This window comes from Pleurodeles waltl, chromosome 5 (genome assembly GCF_031143425.1).
Source record: "Pleurodeles waltl isolate 20211129_DDA chromosome 5, aPleWal1.hap1.20221129, whole genome shotgun sequence".
Taxonomy (NCBI): domain Eukaryota; kingdom Metazoa; phylum Chordata; class Amphibia; order Caudata; family Salamandridae; genus Pleurodeles; species Pleurodeles waltl.
The window spans coordinates 75,760,045-75,780,486 of record NC_090444.1 but is presented as its reverse complement, the minus strand read 5'-3'; the positions used below and the strand labels follow the sequence as shown (position 1 = coordinate 75,780,486).

The window sequence follows — 20,442 nt, the reverse complement described above, 5'->3', positions numbered from 1 at the left end:
TATAAGCAGTTTGGTAACCAGGATAAATTAAATAAAAAAATAAAATTAAATTAAAAAAACTTGTAGTACTTGCCAAGTTTATTTCAACCACCTACATGAATAAAGGTACCCACCCCAGTGATGGGCATGTGGAAAGTGTATCAATGGAAGGGGTCCAGTTCAATTTAAGTGACTATGCTGGGAAGCTTTAGGGGATGAATCATAGGAAGAATTTGAAACTGATGGTCTGAGGTACCAAATGGATTACAACACTCCCAGGGGCAATAACATAGTTACTGATACTTTTAATCACATGTAATGAAAACAGAAGTCTCTTCAACCTACTTCACATTACAGTGCTGTGAGTACATAGCTACTCCATATTCGGAAAATTGTTGTAGACTCACCTGTTCTTCTACTAACAACAATGTAGCAACACAGACTGCATCATCTTCCACAAGTAATAATGCTGTTCGAGTCAGGAAGAACTTGGGTGAAGAGGCACCTGAAAGAATACTCACGCTTCAAGCAACCCAATGTTTTCATTAACCTTACCCCTAAGACTCGAAGGGCAGTAGATTAGGAGAAATGAGATTAAGGCTTCTTTCAAGGCTGTTCTGCCCGTATCTGATTTGAGACAACCTCATTGATCTAGCTTAGTTGTAACTATAACGTCTAACATACACCAATTATGATAAGCCAGGTGATCTCTCTATCCTGTCGGCAACTAAAGTACCCCCTTCTTTTGTTCAATCTATTTTTGCAAATTATGACGACATGCTACTCACCAACTGGACCAAATTGCTACAAATGATCAGTCATGTTACCAATTTAGAATGATTAACTTAGCTTACATTCAAGATGGTTTGGTCCTCTGCCCCACAAACCCAAGAACTTTGATCAAAAAGTCACCCTAACTTCGACGACAATCAAGAATTTAATACAAAGAAGTTTTGCTGCCACTCATGTAATGGAATAAGACATCTTGCCTGTAAATTTGAATATAAAGGAAAGAAAGACTTATGGGTGATCCCATGACAAGATGATGGGGTGAGGCACAAAGACACACTGGCACCATTCTATTGATGACAAGGCATTAGAAGAATCTTAAGTGGAGGGTCTGACCACCATGATATACTCTCTAAAAAATCCAGTGATGCAACACCCCCCCCCCAAAGTCAATGTTTACAATAACCCATTTGGCATTTGGTACGGCTACCTGACCTTATATGTTAATCCTTTCACTTGTATACTCTCTTTAGTTTTAATTGAACATGATCAGTTGGTTGGTGTTCTATTCTCTGAGAACTATCAGCATGATACTAATTGTGAATACTTACCAACAAGTTTGCAACAATGGACTCCATACCCACTGAACAAGGTTTGCAAAAATTAAATTCTAGGGACCGCCAGTAGCAAATTTCAACCATTGACGTGCAAACTCAATTTCTGAGTTATCATCTCCAAAATGTATTCCTAGAATTCTCCTTTTGTCCAAAGGACACCCCTTTTGTCAAAAAGTGCTACTGGATTTTCTAAGGTGAAATGTTAAATCTAAGAGCAATTTGCCTTTAAACAGGAACATTTCTTTATAGCAATATCTCCATTTGAACAGAAGTAGGTATAGTATAATAGTTATGAATATGAAAAGAACTACCATCATGGAAAGTCACTGTTCTGCAACCTCATCCAGGAACAGTGAATGTTCCAGCAGCCTGTTGCTTTAGAGCATCTCATAAAGTCCTTTTCATTAAAGCGGTTGTACCTTATTTCCTGGATCTACAGCAAGATCTTCAATTTCCCCATTATGTGCTTTGAAATCCAGCGTTTTCTTCATACTGGGATACTGAATCGAAAAACACAAAGTGAGAAGCTGAGACAGAATACTAGACACAGTGATCACACAGCCAATAAGAAGCATTTGCTCCAAATATTCATGCACTCACAATGTCAATTCAAGTTCTACCAATTCCTCCACGTGGTGTAGTCATATGGTTTTTAGTCAAAAGTCTGATGATATGTGGTTTTTCAGAAGTTTCTGGTACCAAACATTTAACCATACTAGAGTACTAGTATTGAAAAGCATAGACATGAAAGCATCTAGTTTAGAGTCCCAATTATAAATCTGTCAATATGTGACAAACAATGAAATAAAGAAACACAGAATAATTCAATATAAATTAATATAGGTGCCTCTTTTTAGGCTAATTCCAATTCAGCTAAGTGTAACAGAATATTATACGGTTACACTGGCAGCCCTAAAGCAGTATCGCACAGACTAATGCTAACTCGGTAGCATTGCATGGGCCTTGAGATACATTTAGCATCACCCCAGCTGCAACACTGTGTACACTACATGAGCAGCCGATCAGAACTCTATCTTCCACCTTCATCCTTTAAAAGACACTCAATCATCCTGGTTATGTGCATGTAAAGAGAGTTAGTTAACTATGGTCTGAATCTTTGAGACATCTCTGTTAAACAAATATTAATGTGGTTACAATAACAGATTCTATCTAGTAATCACGGCAGATAGCCCTGCTATTTCCAGCTGTCACTGTGAACAATCCTGAGATTAAGGGGAAATGGGATGCAGTGAAAGAGTCTTACTTTTGAAGCACTCAGACCAATTGTCAGGTCTCATCAGAGTAGTCATTCCCATCTTTTATTCTTTTGTATGATCAATTAATTTTCAGTAATTTCACAGCACATGAATACACATTCATTATTACTAATCTACACTATCTTCTTAAACTATTTACGTTGTTCCAAAGCAACTAACATTCTACAATCAAAATATTATCTGTCCGCAAGATGTTATTGGAACAGACAGCCTACAATCATTTTGTTTAAACCAGATGCCACCAGTCCCATATTGTATGAGGATATTGGTCTACACATCTTTTTGGCTACCTATCGTTTCTTACAGCAGTCATCAGGAAAAACACTGTTCGTAAAAATTCTAATTAATAAGTGCAGATAACTCCTTAATCTTCTTAAATGAAAAAACACTTTACTTATGTCATTCTGAGGGACAACCAGAACCTCTTTATCTGGAAGTAAGCCAATTACACTTAGAGCAGGATTTAGAATTTGGCTGACAATTTAATGCACTCATAATAAGGCAGACAGAAAATCCATCACATTTATGACACAGTGCCCCTCTGCCAAACGTGAAATCAGGCTCTTCCTTGTAATTCTAGGTCTCTATCATTACTATTCTCATGGACGTCATAAACAATAAAATATATCTACTCAGGTACAGAAGTCTGGTACACATTCTGCAAAAGTAATTTTCCAGTCTGATAATTATTTAACTAATGAAGATATGCCTGTATGGAGCAATGTTATCATAATAGACCTCTGTCTGGAAACACCAGCCCAAAAAGACAATTAAAATGTAAAGCAAACAACAGGATTGATGACCCTATATTTATGCTATACTTAGAAGTAAAGACTGACACTTGAAATGTTCCAGAAGCTGCACTGCCTCATCATGCCCTGCGTGAGCATTCTAGCAGGTCATTGTTGCAGGTCCATCATAGGAAGGACCATAGACTTCTAACCCAAAACTATGTTCCTGACCTAAGGGAAGACAGGCAGGCAGTTAATGATTTTAGAATACCCATGAAATAAATCTAGCATCAGAGATAAGTAACATTTATTTCTCCATAGTGTGTTATTTCTATTTATAAATGGCACAATAGTAAACTTAACATTTACTGTGGAAGAGGAAAACCTTCTATCATTATGTCTACAAAAATACTGACATTATATAGGGAACCTTGGCCCACAACTTCATCTTTCCTAGTGTCCAACTGTATGCGGTAAAACTTAGAATAAATAATGACTCAGTCTGTAGGCAAGCACACTGCAAATGTCTGGGATTAGTACATTTCTCAGAAGAATGTTTTAGTTTCCCCTGGTGGTTGGAATTTCAGCCTACTGGTCAACAGGTGGTTTCCTGTCTGGTAACAAGTGATAATAATGAACCTAGCTATGTCTCAAGATACCAAGAAAGTGCAAAGGGATCAGTAAATTATAAAGACATTTGGCTTTTCCAAATTGCTCCTTAGAGTCCTTTATACAGCTAATGTACAAAAGTATTTTTCTGGAGGAGTAGTGGACAAAAGCTCCTTTTTGGTATGAAAGAGGTGTAGGTTCTTAGAAACCTTTATTATAATAGAAGACCCTATACAATTCCACAGAATATAGAGCCAGAAGTGTACTCATCTTTCATGCCGAAGCAATAAGTAAAATCATTGTCCATGAAAAGTACTGGAGATCCTATGCCTAGGTTCAAACCGAGACCTCATCAAATCGGAAAGGACAATATTGAAATCCCTCAACAGGAATAGAGGGTCTTCTAAATAATGCAAATACTTTTTCAGGCTCTCCAGCAAATCTTTAACCACTGGGACTGTGTAAACAAAGTTGGCTTATAGTGACATTTTGGTATGCAATAATGGCACCAACTGTACTTTAATAAGTGTAGATTGATTTACCCAAACCTAAAAAATAAGACAATATGGTCTCAATCACGTTCTATGGTCCACTTGCTTCCAGACATAACAGATGCAGAACCTCTTCCAATAGATGTCATAGGATGGTGTTAAGAAAGGGCGTGCAGTGCCCTACAAAATAGTCATGGATTTGTCTGGAGAGTATCAGGTGGCCAAATAGTAGGTACTCAGGTCCCACTGTTAAAACTCAATGAAGGTAGGACAGAATTAAGACAATTTCTTTGAAATCCTGAGAGAGAATATCCAGCTGCACCAAAACCTCCTCAATGGTCAGATGGGTAACTGGAGCAGATCCTGGTACAATTATCATTGAGGTCAGTTTGAAGCAGTACGGATTATTGTTTTTGTGTATTTTTGGCGAATAGCAGGAGAAAATATTTTGATCCTCTGAAACTCCTGACAGTTTCTTTAACTGTCTTAGAGTGTTGCCAGAGACTTTGCGCTGCTCAACTCTGTCTCACATCTCCTCTGCAAAATGTTGAGTCTCTACAAATCACCACTCCTGCCCTTCCAACACAATATATAAATTAAACTCCTCCCTAATGGCTCCTCTCTACTTGCGATCTCTCCTCAATACCTCCCAACTTCTGACTTTCCCTCAGTCCCATCATTTACCCTCTTCAATCGTGATGTCGTCCCATGTAATATCCACAATCTCTTTCCTCAAACTTAACTTATGTTTTTATTCTGTCCACCTCTATCAGTGAACATTTGCTCCTCCCTTTTTGACTTGTTACCCCGCAGGCTAGAACATGTTGAGATCACAATATTGTATGAATTAAATCATCTACTTCTTTCGACTGGGACTGTTGTTAAATCGTTGATGATATTGTTTTATTTCCATTGCCTTCCATAGTTACATGATGATTCCATGAGTTGTGCTCTATAAAAAAACTGAAATAAATAAAAGAAATATGCTTTGTGCAATGTTCCAAGATGGGATGTTATTTCCTAGGATACTCCTTTGTGGGGCATTTTTCTTTCAGATGCCTCTCCGAGGGTCTCTCTTACTTCAGTATCCGGTACCTGTGTTACAATCGGTGAAGGCCAAGTGCTTTTAGGTTATGTTAAAAAAAAGGGTCTCCAACCTTTTCTGTAGGGAGAGCTACTTCTGCTCAAGGAAAGGCTTTCCAAGCCGCTACCAAATTTTATCACTGTAAAATAGTGACCACATACGTTAACATTACAATAAGCAGGATTATCAGTAGTGCTCACACAAGCATTTCAGCTGAAGTTACCAATAGAAATGCCAGGAAAAAAGCTTAGCAATAATAAATGCCTCCAGCTGACTAATAACAAACAAATCATCATGTGCCATCTGGAATAAAAGACATAAGTCTTCTAAACTTAGCTTGAATTACCTTTCAACTATCAACTTCAAATGTGGTCATTAGTTTTTGAAAAACACATTTTTCAAATACGGTTTTCCATTTTGGGTAGACAAATTCAAGTCTCTTAAAAAAAAAAAAATGATTATTTTTGCCTTCAAAATATGTTTTTTATTTTTAGGAACTAAACAGTCTCCAAGCATTAGCTTGTCATTTTCACCAAGTGCTCACGTGTACAAATGTCTCACATGGACAGTTTCTGTTTCTAATGTACAAGAATTACAATCACAGGTCATAGATGCTCCACCATAACATCATGTATGTATGTAATAATATACCAATAATGCTCACCATAATACCAGGGCTACCATTGTGCTAAGGATGGACACTATAATGGGCAAGATGTAACCCATGTCACAGTCATGGGCATTATTATGTGAGGTGTGGCCACAATTAATTTATAGATGGTTAATAGTAAAGCAGTATTACTTTTAAAATGTCAATGAAGGCTGCCAGTATGCCACAACCTGATCGAGAATGCACAAAATGTCAAGGATGGCTTGACACTGTGCCCTTGCCGCGATTGTGCTACGAACAGATAATTGTGCCAGAGATTAACCTCCAATGATGGGGGTAGCATCTACTTCTGGTGGTCCTAGGCACCAGGCACAGCTTTCAAGAAGAAGCACTGTTTATTAGGGAAACACACAACATCACAGGCACACATAATAGTGCAAACATGCACACACACATACATAGACAAATCCACAAGGCTCTTAATGGTCTCATCTCTGGATCCATAACATGCATGCTTCAGCTCTTGGGCTGATCATGCATCCAACTAACACATTTTCACTATGGCTTCTGCAATGCCACACTTCAGTAGTCAGAACTGGTTACTTCTGGAGCTACCACTGACATTCTTCTTTCATACGCCTTTGTTCACAGACATGGTGTGAATGGCAGACTAGGGACTTGACTGAGCCAGATGGAGATGGTGGAGCTAGATAGTCATAGCCATCTACTTCGCCAACACCAAGCCTTCATGAACACCTGCTACATTACAAGAAACAAGGAGCTCCTATTACCTTTCAGCACATCAAGAACCTCACTATCTCTTGCTACTCAGTATAATGTTGAGTACTCCTTACCTTAATAGTTCCTTAATGCACCATACCATAGATCTGAAGTCCTTACTTACCCCAATATCCCCCGATGACCTTCACCAATATCCCCGATGACCTTCACCAGACTACTCCTTTTCATAAGTGTGAAAATTGTCACGCATATTTGCAGATTTGTCATGCCTACTACTGTAATAACCTTGACTTATTTTTATTCATGTATTTCATTTAGCATTTAAGCTTTATTTTACATGCACCACATTATTGTTTTGTTTCCTTCACAATGAGTAAAGTATCCTTGTACAAGAGAGGGATACACTTTACCCGCCTTTTCCAACATGTGATTTATACTGCTGTATCATGGCAGTTCTTTTTCTTCTTTTTGTGTTTTTATGCAACAAAAGCCCATAAAGTTCTTGAAATACGAAATAGTCAAATGGCAGACCCCAAAAGCAGACACTGTCTGTGTTTGAGCACTATTAAGAGGTCTTCCAATGGTTTGGCTAGCAGTCACTCTAAGGTTACTTAACTGAGTAAAGCTGCTTTCTTTCATAAACACACAACCTCAAATTGAGCTGCTATGTGTGGCTAAATCTCTGAGTTTTACTTCAAGGGTGCTGGTGAGCTACTAGCAGCTCCCAAGCTACTCGTTGTTGTGTTAAAACACTGCAACGAAAGGAGTCTGTGGCACATTTATAGGTGGCTACATCGTTTCTATGATGCTAGACAGTTCAGACACAGCTGGGAAGGTGCTGGATGACCCTTTAAATTTGAGTTCAACTTCTACAACTCAGTAGAGAACTTAGTAAGCACCAGAGATGTGAATACTTCTGATTTTTTCCCCAAGACCTGATGCTCAGCTTTGAGAAATGGGTTCTTAATGTCACAGATATCGATTGCATCACCCTGAGTGACACAGAAGAACTGGACCACCAAGCATTACACAGCAGCAACATAGAAATCAAAGTGCCATGAAAGCCTGGCACTATCTGAAACTGAAGGAGGACAGCAGGGGTCTACAAGGCTACTTATTACAGAAAAAGCTCTATACCCGTCTTTCATTTATATGAATGATAGAACACCATGCTCCTAGAGAAATACATTCTAAGGCAATAAAATGTCATCATAAACAACTAAACAGTTACCTCCCAGACGCGAACAAAGCCATCCACTCCTCCGGTGACAATCATGGAACGGTCGGGGCTGAAACACACAGACTTCTGTAAGGAATCAGGGCTGAAATCAGTCTGCACCACTTGCAAGTCCTCCACCGTCACCTGAGTAGTCTCATTCTTTGTGTCTCCTCCACCATCTTTAGCAGCGCTAGATGATGGCTTTCTCTTCCTGGGCCCTTTCTCTTTCCCTCCTGCAAAGAGAAACATTGTACCTAAGTGGTTCCCAGGAAACAAATACAATTTTGAAATATAATTGTTTGATTCAACATTCAGGTAGTAATAGTTCCCCCCTGTTTTTGTTATGTGATCTGGTATGGCCGCATAATATTGTCTTATTCTCATACTGTGTTCTTCTGCTAGCGTGTCAAACAGCACACAGTAACATGCATGGATACAACTGCCAAGTATATATCGTCTTCGCACAAAATAAAGGTGACGAGTCACAAACGGTAGGCCATAAGGAAATAACCTGACTGGTCAAGCACCTGCGGGGATAAATGATTTTACATTTACGCGACAAATTCACAGAAACAATATACATTTGCAATGAGAATTTTTGAGATCTGTAGCCATTGTTCTCAGAAAAAACAGGCAAGGACAAATTACAAACTAAAACATCATTTGTTAAAGGCATGATTTCTACACTATTCTTTTTAGTGGTGGATCTTGAATGGCTTGCCATTCACCAACCAAGCTATTGAAAGTTACTGGAGAGCTGCAAAATGTTGATTATTTCTAGTGTACGGGTGTATTAGTTTTTACATAGCACAAATCTAGCTAGTGATGAAGAAATAGGTGCACAACTTGAGGAGAAAAAAACGAGATTGTAAATCAGATGCTTGAAAGAGAATGGAGAGTAAACCTCATCGGAATAGTAGATGTGGGAGCTGGGAAGCCCCTAGTGAGGATCAATGACATGATCTTTCAAGGAATGAGTCTTCAGTTCTGTCCTGAACTAAAGAAACTACAGAAAGCATACCTCTGGCTTCTTTCTTTTTAGCACTTCCCTTCTAGTCTGTTGATATATTTGGCTACAAATGATCTTAAAGGCTGGTTGGAGGGTGAACTACTTGCTGCTGCTTTGTGTATGATGCAGCATGTTTTAAAGATCATCTTGAAATCAGGGCACTGGGGTAGCAATGCAGATGGCTCATTATCATCATCACCTGCCACTTACAAAGCACCTACAAAGGGACACAGAGCACCCACTTGCTGAAGAATGTCAAACAGAAGATGTAAGGTCGAATTTCTTGAGTAGTTTGAATAGAAATGTACCAACATGGAAAACACTCTTCACAGAGCTCATGGAGAAATCAGAAACCTACAGATAAACACAAAATCACTTGGCTTGCTATAAGCTGTGCAGTTAATCTTTCCTCCTTGTTACCGGAGAGCAAGATTTGGAGTTGTTTTATACCATGTATGATGAAGATACAGTCTGTCTACAGATTAGGCACATACTATCATTGGATGATGGAAACTTTTTCCCTGAGGAGGTTAGCTGTTTCAAATACACATGCGCCTTGTTCGCATTTTGGTGACGCTTGATTCTGTGGTTGTGGAGGGAGCTTCAGAGTGGTGTCAAGTGAGGGTTGAGATTCAGTAGAGAAAGGGTGGGGCTCAGTGGGACAACACCCGCGCGCTGGCAGCAGCTGAGATCTTGTAAGTCCACCTAGATGACTCAGCAGCGACTGAACCTATGTGACGTGTGATGATATTGTTTATGGTTTAATGGTCGACACTGTAAGGATGTTCATAACACCAGAATAGCAAGTAGGCAGGATCTCCACTTACACCAGCAAAATTTAAACTTCTCTCAGGGTACATTTCACAAACTACTGAAACGGGCATGGGTTAAGTCCCTGCTGAAGAAACTCGGTCTTGAAAGTAGAGATCTCAGAAACCTCTGTTCGGCAGCTGCTCTTTATTTCCCAGGAATGTTCACTGTATCCATCATGACAAGAAATACAGGTGGAACAACTTCCTCCCCCCACAGATAATAAAATATGCTGTTAGGGTAGAAATATGTATTCCATTTCCCTACCAAAACACTTTGTTGAAACTCAACAAAGGCATCAATGGCCTTGATGGTTTGAACAATATTTCACCACGCAATTAAGAGTGGTAGTGAGAACGACGGAGCGAAAGGGACAGTGTGTGGCAGACAGAGAGGGGTTGGGGAGAGTAATAGTGTGAGAGATCAAAAAAGAAAGTGAAAGACTATCACTTAAAGTAAAAGTGAGAAAAAGTATGAAATGAAAGACGGAAGATAAGCACCACAAACGATGGAGATGGCATGAAGAGAAAGTAGTGTTAAAGGGAGGTGAGAAAATCCCCTCAAATGCATGTGGGTATTTCATTGCTTGTACACAACATGCCAGCAACATGGTCTTCTTTTATTGGTGGGTTAAACTTTTCCAACTCTGTCTGTCAGCCAGCCTATAACGGCAATCTTACATTTTTCGCTAATAAATGTTGAGAAATAATAAAACAGCATTGTGGATCAAAGTTCGGCCACTCAAAGTTAAAGTTAAAGACACTATATTTAAGAATTTAAAATGAAACATGAACACATGATTTTTCTATTACAGGTCTGGGGCTACACCTACCACACAAAATGTTTTTACCTAAATAGTAGACCTGGGCAAAGATGTATTGGTTACCTGTTGCCCGTTGGCAAGTCTAAGGAAGGCTTTTTTAGATTCCAACAACGGATGCCGAGGAGATGCAAGGAGTTTGAAGTATAAAACAGTTCAACTCAGACTTAACAGAGATCTGCATCATGGGCAGAGACGAAAGGGCTGAAAAGAATTTCAAAAGCTGGTTTTGTCTTGACGGGACATGGAGGGTGTTGGTAAAAGAGAACGATTCTTGGGGGTACTGGCACTCCTCAAATGGAAGCTTGTAATATGATACTGTTAAAAAGGGTCAGAACAAAATACATATGCTTTAATGAATTGAAAGAGGAGGGGCGCCGGATATGTCCTAGTTCGGAAAAAAGGCATTAGGAAACAAGTCATAAATGATTACTTAAGCTTTTATACTGTCTGCCCCAAGATGAGAATGAGATGAGGTTCTAAAATGAGCACCACTTTAACAAAGTAGCAACATGGCAGGAATCTGAAAAACAAACATAACCTACAGACATCAACGAAAGGGACAAGGGGAAACACTCCCAATGAATGATATTTGCACATGGGAAGCAAATATTTAAATGAGGCATGCTAGACATACAAAAAATATGGGCAATGACAAATTGGGGTGAAGAGCACCCTTTCGGAAGGGGGTGAGTAATCTACAACACACCACAAGTAGGATCTCACAGAAAAAAGGAAAATGTCAAAGTCGATGTCAAAATGAAAAGAATGAGACTGGAAACTGAAGCAAAATGAAACTTAAGAACATCTGAGGAAGACTGACAATACCAAACAAACAATCCCGAAATTGGGAGCTGTAGTGAAATAAAAAGGTCTTTGTGTATTTTTTTTAAGCCCGGGAAATAAAGGTTTGATCTGTATTAGAAGACCACGAAAGATATCTTGGTTGAAAACTGAAAACATATTTTTTATAGGCTTCAAGTCATCTCACAGAATGTCATTGGTTGTATTATTTTCCCTGCCCTCTGTATGTATAGATGCACCCTAAAACAAAGCTAAGCAATAAAACCCTACCTGGAAAAAAATAAAAGAAACTTGTAAAGCGCACATTCTTTAAGGAAATTAACATTGCGTCTGTAATCTCATACGAAATCCATAAATTAAACTATGGGAATAATTAAACCGTGGGATTAGCAATGTGTATACACTGTTTAGGAAGCCAGATCAACAGGTATGGCAACATTCTCAGACATATAGCAAACACTGAAACAAGACAGAGTAAAAAGTACTATATTCAGGAGCTGAGTCAAATGTTTACATATGGGCATCAGGCAACAGTGAACACATGCCTTAAGTTTATCCGACACGGTGATAATCAACATTTTATAACATCTTCTATGGCAACTTAAAAGAATGCACCATCTCTGATATAATATTAGGAAGATTCAGTATGATACTTTAACAGGCAACAGGTCAATGCTCTACAACAAAGAAATAAGATCCATATAAGGGGCACATTTTTCGAACAGACCAGTCAGCAACTGTTGCAGAAAGAACTGAATGCTATGGCGTCAGCCATATTCATAACTAACATCACAGACGTCAATCAAACCAGCTCACAGAGCACAATGTAACAGCAACCAAGTAAAAGAAAACATGAAAACAGTGAATGCAAAAAGTGTACAGATGTTGTTGCAGATGATAAGCACAGTTTAAGGCTGTATTCTCCGACAGACAATCCTGATTGTTATATAATATAATATAATACATCACAAAATTATAATGCAATATAGTAAACAATCAAACACAACCAAAACATTCAATTCAAAACTTCAGCTAACATACCAGGAATGGTCTAAACAAGGCTATAAGATGAAGTCACTACTCAGTGACAAACTCGCCTGTGTTAAAAACGGGTGCAGCTGTTCTCCACAATAACAGACAGACTAAACCAACTTATTTTCCTTAGCAATGTCTATGGCCTAATGAAATGTCTATCTCTTTCAACTATGACCCCTCAGTGCTCAGTGAAGATTGAATTCAGTTCTCTTATTTCCCCAAGTAGTTTATCTTTTGTTCACAAAATAATAGATGCCATCATCAGGGATTTATGCTTTTGATTTGGAGGGGGAGTGGGGCAACAGAGCTGTGCCATTTCAGTCTCATCGGCTTTACAGCAAAGGAGGCAAAGCAGTTTGTGCAAGGCCTTCTGAAAAATATAAATAAAGATATGAGACACTAACTTTCAAAACTTGGCATAAAGTTATTATTTTCTATTCGTAATTGGTGGTTTTGTCTTTTTTTTGCAGAAGCTGCTTTCCAGGTGTCGCTGTCCTCGCTTGCCATAACAGCCGAATAAAGATCAAAAGGAAATCTGAAGCGAACTGGGAACGAGCAAGAGCCTTTTGCCGCCATCCGCACTGTAGACAGGTTGAAGAAATGCAACTTCTTATTTTGCGGCTACCCAGGTGATAAAAAAAAAAAGTGGAAAACAGCAACTGGAAAACAGCAGTGCTGCTGCAACCCTGTAAGGCACACAAACTCTCCATAAGGAGTGCTGTGCACTTTGTAAGCAAAGATATTGGTATTCAATTTTTTTTTAAAACACCAACACACTATTCCAGTTTAATTTACATTTGTTTGCTCCTTTCCTGAATCTGCATCCCAAGTCAGAACAATTATCTCCAAATAACCATACAGATGTTAGATGTGAAAATAATGAGGAACTGCATATACTTTTTGTGATGTCGTATGTGACAAGAAAAATAGTTTGTTTAGACTAATAAGCAGAATTACACACATTTTGTCCCTGGTCAGAAGCTTGATGGTTTTATTTCCATTAATATTTCTCTTCTATGTAATTTTATGGATATTTTGTGGCCACCACCGAGGGTCTTGAGAGGGTGGACATGAAGTTTGGAGATACAAGACGTGTTGTTAGGATAAAGTAGGACAACTGATGTTCTCCATGGTGAAAGCGAATCTCCACGTGGCCTCCGTAGATACGTAGGTAAAGCCTTGCGAAGGACTAAGACAGGCAGAGACCTGTAGACCTGCCTCGGAGGACTGCTTAGCGGGTCTGGTCTTAGCCATCTGCCCAGATTTGGATGAGTCCGACTGTGAAAGTGATCTATTCAGACAACGATTCCAATAAATTACAAACTGAAAAGCTACTTAGGTTTACGCCTCACTTCAAAAAACTCACAATGTTTGGCAGGCCACGCCAAGCCTGCTTTATAAAAATGATCTTAAGTAATTTAACTCTTTCTAAAAATACTTTCTATCCTCTTGATTTCTTTCGGTTCGGCTCCCAGCATTTGTGCTAAACTACCTAATTGCAGTTCCATTAGAGCAACTCTTGCGTCAAGAACGTAAGATGGTGTGTAAGCTTGAGCATAGCAGTATCTCATTGATGAAGGGCAGAAGCACTTATTTAACAATCTTGATTTAATCTTCATTTTACTATTTTACAATTTAAAGAGTATTTGGGCAGGCCAGTATATGGAATGTGAGACTACAATGGGCCCTTGTTAGACCTGGGTGAGAGGCACCACCTCAGCATTCTGACCACTCTCCTGCCACAGCCACTTGCAGGATAATCCCTGTGGTGGAGGAATGGCAGACCAGTGATACCAAACACTGCAGTACGTGCACTTCAATGGTGATTACTATGTTCCACCTGTAGGCCCCGCAGGGCCAGTTGACGGAACAATGATCTGGCAGTCACCACTTGAGGGCTGCCACCACACACAGGACCTGCGGGATCCTGATTAGGACACACACATTTAAAGAATGCTGCATCACAATGCATTAACAGTCCACAAACTAGCTACCTCTCATCATTCATTGACTTTATGCTTGTCTTTGACCCTGTGCTACACACGAATGCCGTTTATTTATGTATCTGGTATTTCTATAGCACAAACCCAACTACACACATGTCCATGGACCTCAGCAATCCTAGGGTGTTTGGGTGCTCTATGGTACAAAGACATTGAGAACTGTCTCGCACTCCACAGTCCGCGGATGTTCCCCTAAGCTGGCGGCAGATGCTTGGCAAGCCATACAGGAAAATCTTGGCACTCCCTGAGTCCCCAGAAGAAGTAAGGGCATGGGCTATCCTATCAGCTCAGGCCTGGAGGGTTGAGTCGCCACCCTGCAGCAATGCTAAATCAGCACCATGCCATGTTGGAATCGGAGCACGCTACCACCCAATTTCAACAATGATGGAACTGGCCGTCCAACAAAACAAACCTTGGCTCCGTGTACTTGATGATCCAGGAGTCCAAAACGAGGCTTTGTTATCATCTGGTTTTAGAAACATCTTTTCTTATACAGCCAAAGCTGGACTGTCTAATAGTAAAGCCACGGGCATTTCACAACTGGTTGGTGTAATCAATAGGCTATCTGGGACAGTGCTTAATTTGAGCTGGTGGTTGCCAGTGGGGTGCACCAGCACTTATTTTGGGGGACTGGGAGTTATTTTTCCTGTAGCAGATATTTACTGAGGGCAAAAGAGGGGAAAATATGCATATTGAAAAGATGGAGGAAGAGGAAGAGAAATACGGCAAAACTGTCACAAAAATAAAGCAGGAACCTACCAGGGCAAGAACAAGGGCCAGCAGTGTTAGTCAATGGATTAAAGACTACCGGCTGATGATTTGTTGCACCGCTTGCAGGCTTTTGAGCAGAGCTTTGGGCACTGGCGCTCTCTGTTACACAAATTAAGCACTAGGCTAGGAGAATGACACATCTGACTTTACAAATAATAGCCCCTTGTTAAATCTAGTAGCCCCTTTTCCACTTAAACGATGATTCACCTGAACTCTTAGAAAGAATGGTGGGGCTTAAGCGGCTTCAACGTTGTGGTAGGTACACTTCAATGCCGATGGCCATCTTTCACTTAGAGGTTCTCCAGGCAAGCCTAACAGAACAGTCAGCTGGCAGTCATCACACGAGGACTGCCAGCACTGGTGGACGACCAAGCAGTGAGATCACAAGAGACAGCAGGACACTGGCTTAGGTTTGGCTACATATGAAGGACACGACTTAGCAGCACAGACCAAAGCGTATATGGTCCAAGATTCCAAATTCACTGTATGGGGTAATGAATGTGGGGAAATGCAAATTTCATGTGATCCGGGGTGTATCAGAAGGGAGCTGGGCATTAAAAGGATTTTTCGAACTCCAAGAACAATGAATATGTTATGGTTTTAATAATAAAACACAAAGCATAGTGGTACTTCCCTTGTGTTAGCTGGCATTTTTATCCACATAGGTGGTTTTGACACTGCTGCCACAAAATTTGACAAAATTTTGTAAGGTTATTGCTAAATCAAATGTGTGCAAGAGGCCCTAAATATTAGCTTGGGTTTAAGGGACTAGTAAAAAGTACAGAAATGTAAAAACGTGTGTTCTCGGAGGCTGCTGCACCTAAGGCAAGGAATGCCTGGCAATCAGAAGCATTCAGTGACATACCGTGTAGATTTGTCGGCAAAAGTGCAGAAGTAACGTGCCTTGTACATTTCACTGAAGTCTATTTATGGAGTTTTTCTGACAACTAATACTTGTTTACTTGCTTAAATAGTGCACTTTTAGACTATAATTATAAAGTGCACAGAGGTCAACTGGTTTTCTTTGGCTCATGGTGTCCAAAATCAGCAGCAAAAGTGATTATATGTTGAATAAGGGGCAATGTTAAAGATGAACAAAAACTGTATTACACGCCTTATGACAACTAAAGTGTTTTTCAAGAAAGAACAGCTAAACTGACATTTGATTTCAAAATGAAGCGGCAAGAACAAAAATAATATATAGCAAAGCCAATATGTTTGATAACTGTACGTGCTACAAGCTTCTGAAGAAAAAAAAAAAAAATAATAATAAAAATAATAATAATTAAAAAAAAAAGAAAATCGATGCTACAGAAAGATCGTTGCTTATTTTTTTAAGCATAACTTTTCAGTTGATTTTGTAGCTCACTGCCCAGTGCTGCCACACCTCTCATGGATTATAAAACAGTCCCTCAAGCATTTTAATCGAAGAGGAAGGACACGCATGAAGAGCCAATACAAAAATACTCCTGTGGACGAATTCAAGGTGTGATAGACAATGTAGCAAGCCAATGGCTAAAGGTCCCAAAACAAAACAAATCAATGGCTGAAAGGGGTTGTCTCAAAGCACTTTAAGTATAGAATATACCATATTTACCATGAATGGCGCATCCGCCATCGAAGCCAACTCTTTAAAAAAAAAATCCCTTCATCCAGATGACTCAGCATCCCTCAAACACGTTTATGATGGCGGCTAACTTACGCAGTTTTTTCCATTACCCAAGGTAAATGTGCTGCATACGTGACCAGTAGGATCGAACTGAGAAGGATATTTGAAAATCTGCACTCCTTTCACGTAATGTACATTAAGAGAAACATGGGTAATATAGTTTGTGCATGTTATGTTAAACGAAATGCTTTAAACTTGAGATATATGTTATAGAAAAAAAACTTGCACAGTAATTCTTGGAAACCATGCATATGTTTATGTACTTGTGTTCCTGACTACAAGGAAATTATGCATTTTAACAAAAATCTACGCGTAAAACAGAAAGTATACTTTGAGTTGATAAAAATTGAATTTTAACACCTACTTTAGAAAAAAACTATTGCTGTTTCAAAATCGAATTCACCGTCAGGGGAAACAGAAAGGATGTGTACTTTGACTGCAGAAGACACAGAGTTCCTTGCAGAACTCTAATAGTTCTCTTCACTGGAAAACAAAACCAGGCATATCGAATTCGTTCAGCAAATTAAGACATTGGAAATATGATAAATTAGGTGGACCCTTTTTCACATTTTCACTTTTGGAAAATATGGATTTAAAATCTGCCTCTAGGCCACTGCTAGTGAATACATTTTACCAGGAAATCACAAAAAACTAAGTGTTCTAGTTTTAAAGGTGTTTTGCTGTCAGGGCACTGTTACTCATCGGGGGAGGCAGATCTATGAAAGTTGCCAGTATGCCTGCCCCATTTAACTCTTTTACCGAAAAGAGAACATTGAACAAAAAGTTCAGCTAGAAGATGGTGCAAAGTTGTGTTTTCACCAAAAAGATGTCCTCTAACCAAACTGTTCAACTGCGTGTTTTCCCTAACAATGGCACTTATTTGGCCTGAAGCAATCTTTCAGTACCGTACACAGCGCAAGCCAGATCTTGCACTAAACATAAACGTAAATTTCTTTGTAACTGGTTAACATTGATCTCATTTTTGCAGTGTGTAGTATTTTGCTTGGTAAGAAGCAGCAAACCAACATATTGCAGTACATAGCTTCAATGGTCAAGAAAATGCGATGAGCCTGACGTCTGAGTTATCTACCAAATTCCCAAGTAAGAGATGTTCACTGCAAATCTGGAATGTGCACACAACAGTTGTTTCTCTGGCAGTACCCTTGCTGTGGCAAGACCCATCAACTTGATAATCTCACCCTCTCTTAGCACTTCTAGTATCTGACAATTTGCTACTGCTGACTCTTTGAGTTATTTTTCTAAGACCTGTAACTCTATGTTTAGTATTTTGTCTAAAATCCTGGATTATGATAGTAACGTTAGCATTGTTACCAATACATACCGACCGGATTGTTTCTGTCACACACAAACTATATGGGAGACTGGCCCACCTTACCATCAGAAGCGAAAGGGAAATACCAACCATCTAGAACTTTGTGCTCCACTACAAAGAGACAACTGGCCAGCCACCACTATTCGAAGGTCAGACATGACATGACACTGTAGCTACCAGACAGAATTCTGGATTTCAAAAATAAAAGTCCGGTAAGCAGAAACCTCCCGGTTGCTCAAGCACATTACTAGATTACTTCACTCATACAGAAACCGAGTGCTGCAAACTTTAAAAATATAAGACCTTCCTATTGAGCAAAAGTGTAACTCCCTCCCATCTACACAGCAAGCACCTTCATGTGGCAATATAGAAGAGTTGCATTTTGGAATTATCAAATAGAACGTAAAAGAGGTAGTGTAGAGATATACCTCTTACAGCAAGTCCATAACGTGCAAGCACAAAGTCATGTCTTAGTCCTTTTTCCATGTCTGGTTACAGACTGCCTTATCTGTCTTTTTCTAGGTGCTAATGAGGGTGTGGTACATTGCGGATACATGCTATCCACTTAACATTATGTCGCAAGTGACAACAGCTCTGTAATTTTCAGTTTGCCTGGCATTCTGCTGTCACCAAGTCCACTGCTGGAAGTACAGCGCCAAAGCACTGGCATGTAAAAGCATGTTTTACATTGTTATGTATTGGAACCCTGAAGTAAAAAACAACTGCATTTCGGTGGAAGCTTTACATGGATGAACAATCAAACAAAAAAAAAAAAACACACGCACTTGTCAGTGTATGTTTTATCTTAGCTACAGATAAAATGGTAGTGTGGATGATGACTTTTGAAAGTGAAAGTAAACATTGTGGCGATGGAGCAAACCAAACTAGCAAGTCCTATTGCCAACTGGGGGATTAACGAGGACAACATTATGCATTTTCTAACAAATGTTGATAAGGTATTTGGATAAAAAGCACAACCAATTGTGAGTGGCTAATTTTTCAATGCAAAATTTATTTGTGCAATCAGGGAGCATAAAGACGTGGGTGCGCAGGCCTTCAGAAACAAATAACTGCTGTGCTGGCGTGCCAGCCTGCATGCCCTGCACAGCCATGTCTAGTAGAATCCCATATAGAGTGGAGAGAACAGTCTGTCATCAACAAAGCAAAATAAAGCAATCAAAACCGCTGTCAATAGAAGGCAAGAAAGAAAGAAAATGGCGTGTTTAAAATATTAATACTGTGTACACAAGGGCCAGCAGCCAAGTAGGATTACCGTAGGAGGCAGAGTGGCTGCCCGAGGAAAACTAACAATATCCGCTTCGATGTTGGCAAACACTCATTTAAACTGTGCCTGGAGCGCATGGACTGTACCAATGCAGGCATGTTTAAAAACAAAACCGTCTTTCAGCAGTCCAAAACTCATCAATTCAAAGAGAACATTCTGGGAGAAAGACTATTCAATTTTAAAACACTAAAAGTTATTTCATTTCCTATTCAATAGAAGCATAAGTTGCCAATAGAAACTCACGTGCTGTAGTCTGGGCATGCTGAATGCCCAATTGGGCCTGCCCAGTGGCCAAGAAATGGCTCTCTCAGCAGGAGTTCTTTCATTCTCCCTCCCCCGCACACTGTTGTCAGCTGCGCAGTGCAGTGCAAAGGGAGGGGGCAAGCTGCCAGTGAGAGAGGGACTGTCAAAGGCAACTGGCCAATGACTGTGTGGATTCAAAACAAAGCCACACACTGATTGGTCCTGCAGTGCCTCTTGAGCCCGGGCCATGGGAGTACAGGCCAATCTCTACAACCGACCTAGACGTTGCTCTCATAAGGTTTTAACAGTAAACAGCTTGAGAGCAGCACTGGGATTGGTTTGGTCAAGCAAATCTAGCGCTCCATATGAGACGGGGGCTGAATCTGTGTTCTCCCCGGCACCTAAAACAGCATGAATGTGAGAGGCTTCAAGTGCGCATGTCGGGCTAGATGCACCACAACAACTGTTCAATTAGACATGCGCACTACAGATTTATTGACCATGTCCACTACTCTCTCTCCTCTTCCAGCATTCGTACTGCCCTGAAAGACAACACCTGACCCGGCACAACAA

At 39.8% G+C, this 20,442-nt stretch overlaps 1 protein-coding gene across 1 annotated transcript in view; it reads right to left on the bottom strand.

The window, feature by feature from the left end:
- The window catches only part of PREB (prolactin regulatory element binding), a 71,281-nt gene that overhangs the window by 42,816 nt on the left and 8,023 nt on the right, over positions 1-20,442 (bottom strand). The window contains exons 3-4 of the mRNA XM_069233606.1: positions 8,100-8,320; positions 1,745-1,825 (exon numbers count right to left, since the gene is read on the bottom strand). Of these exons, the coding sequence (XP_069089707.1) occupies positions 1,745-1,825; positions 8,100-8,320 (302 nt within the window). The remainder of the gene's footprint in view (positions 1-1,744; positions 1,826-8,099; positions 8,321-20,442) is intronic.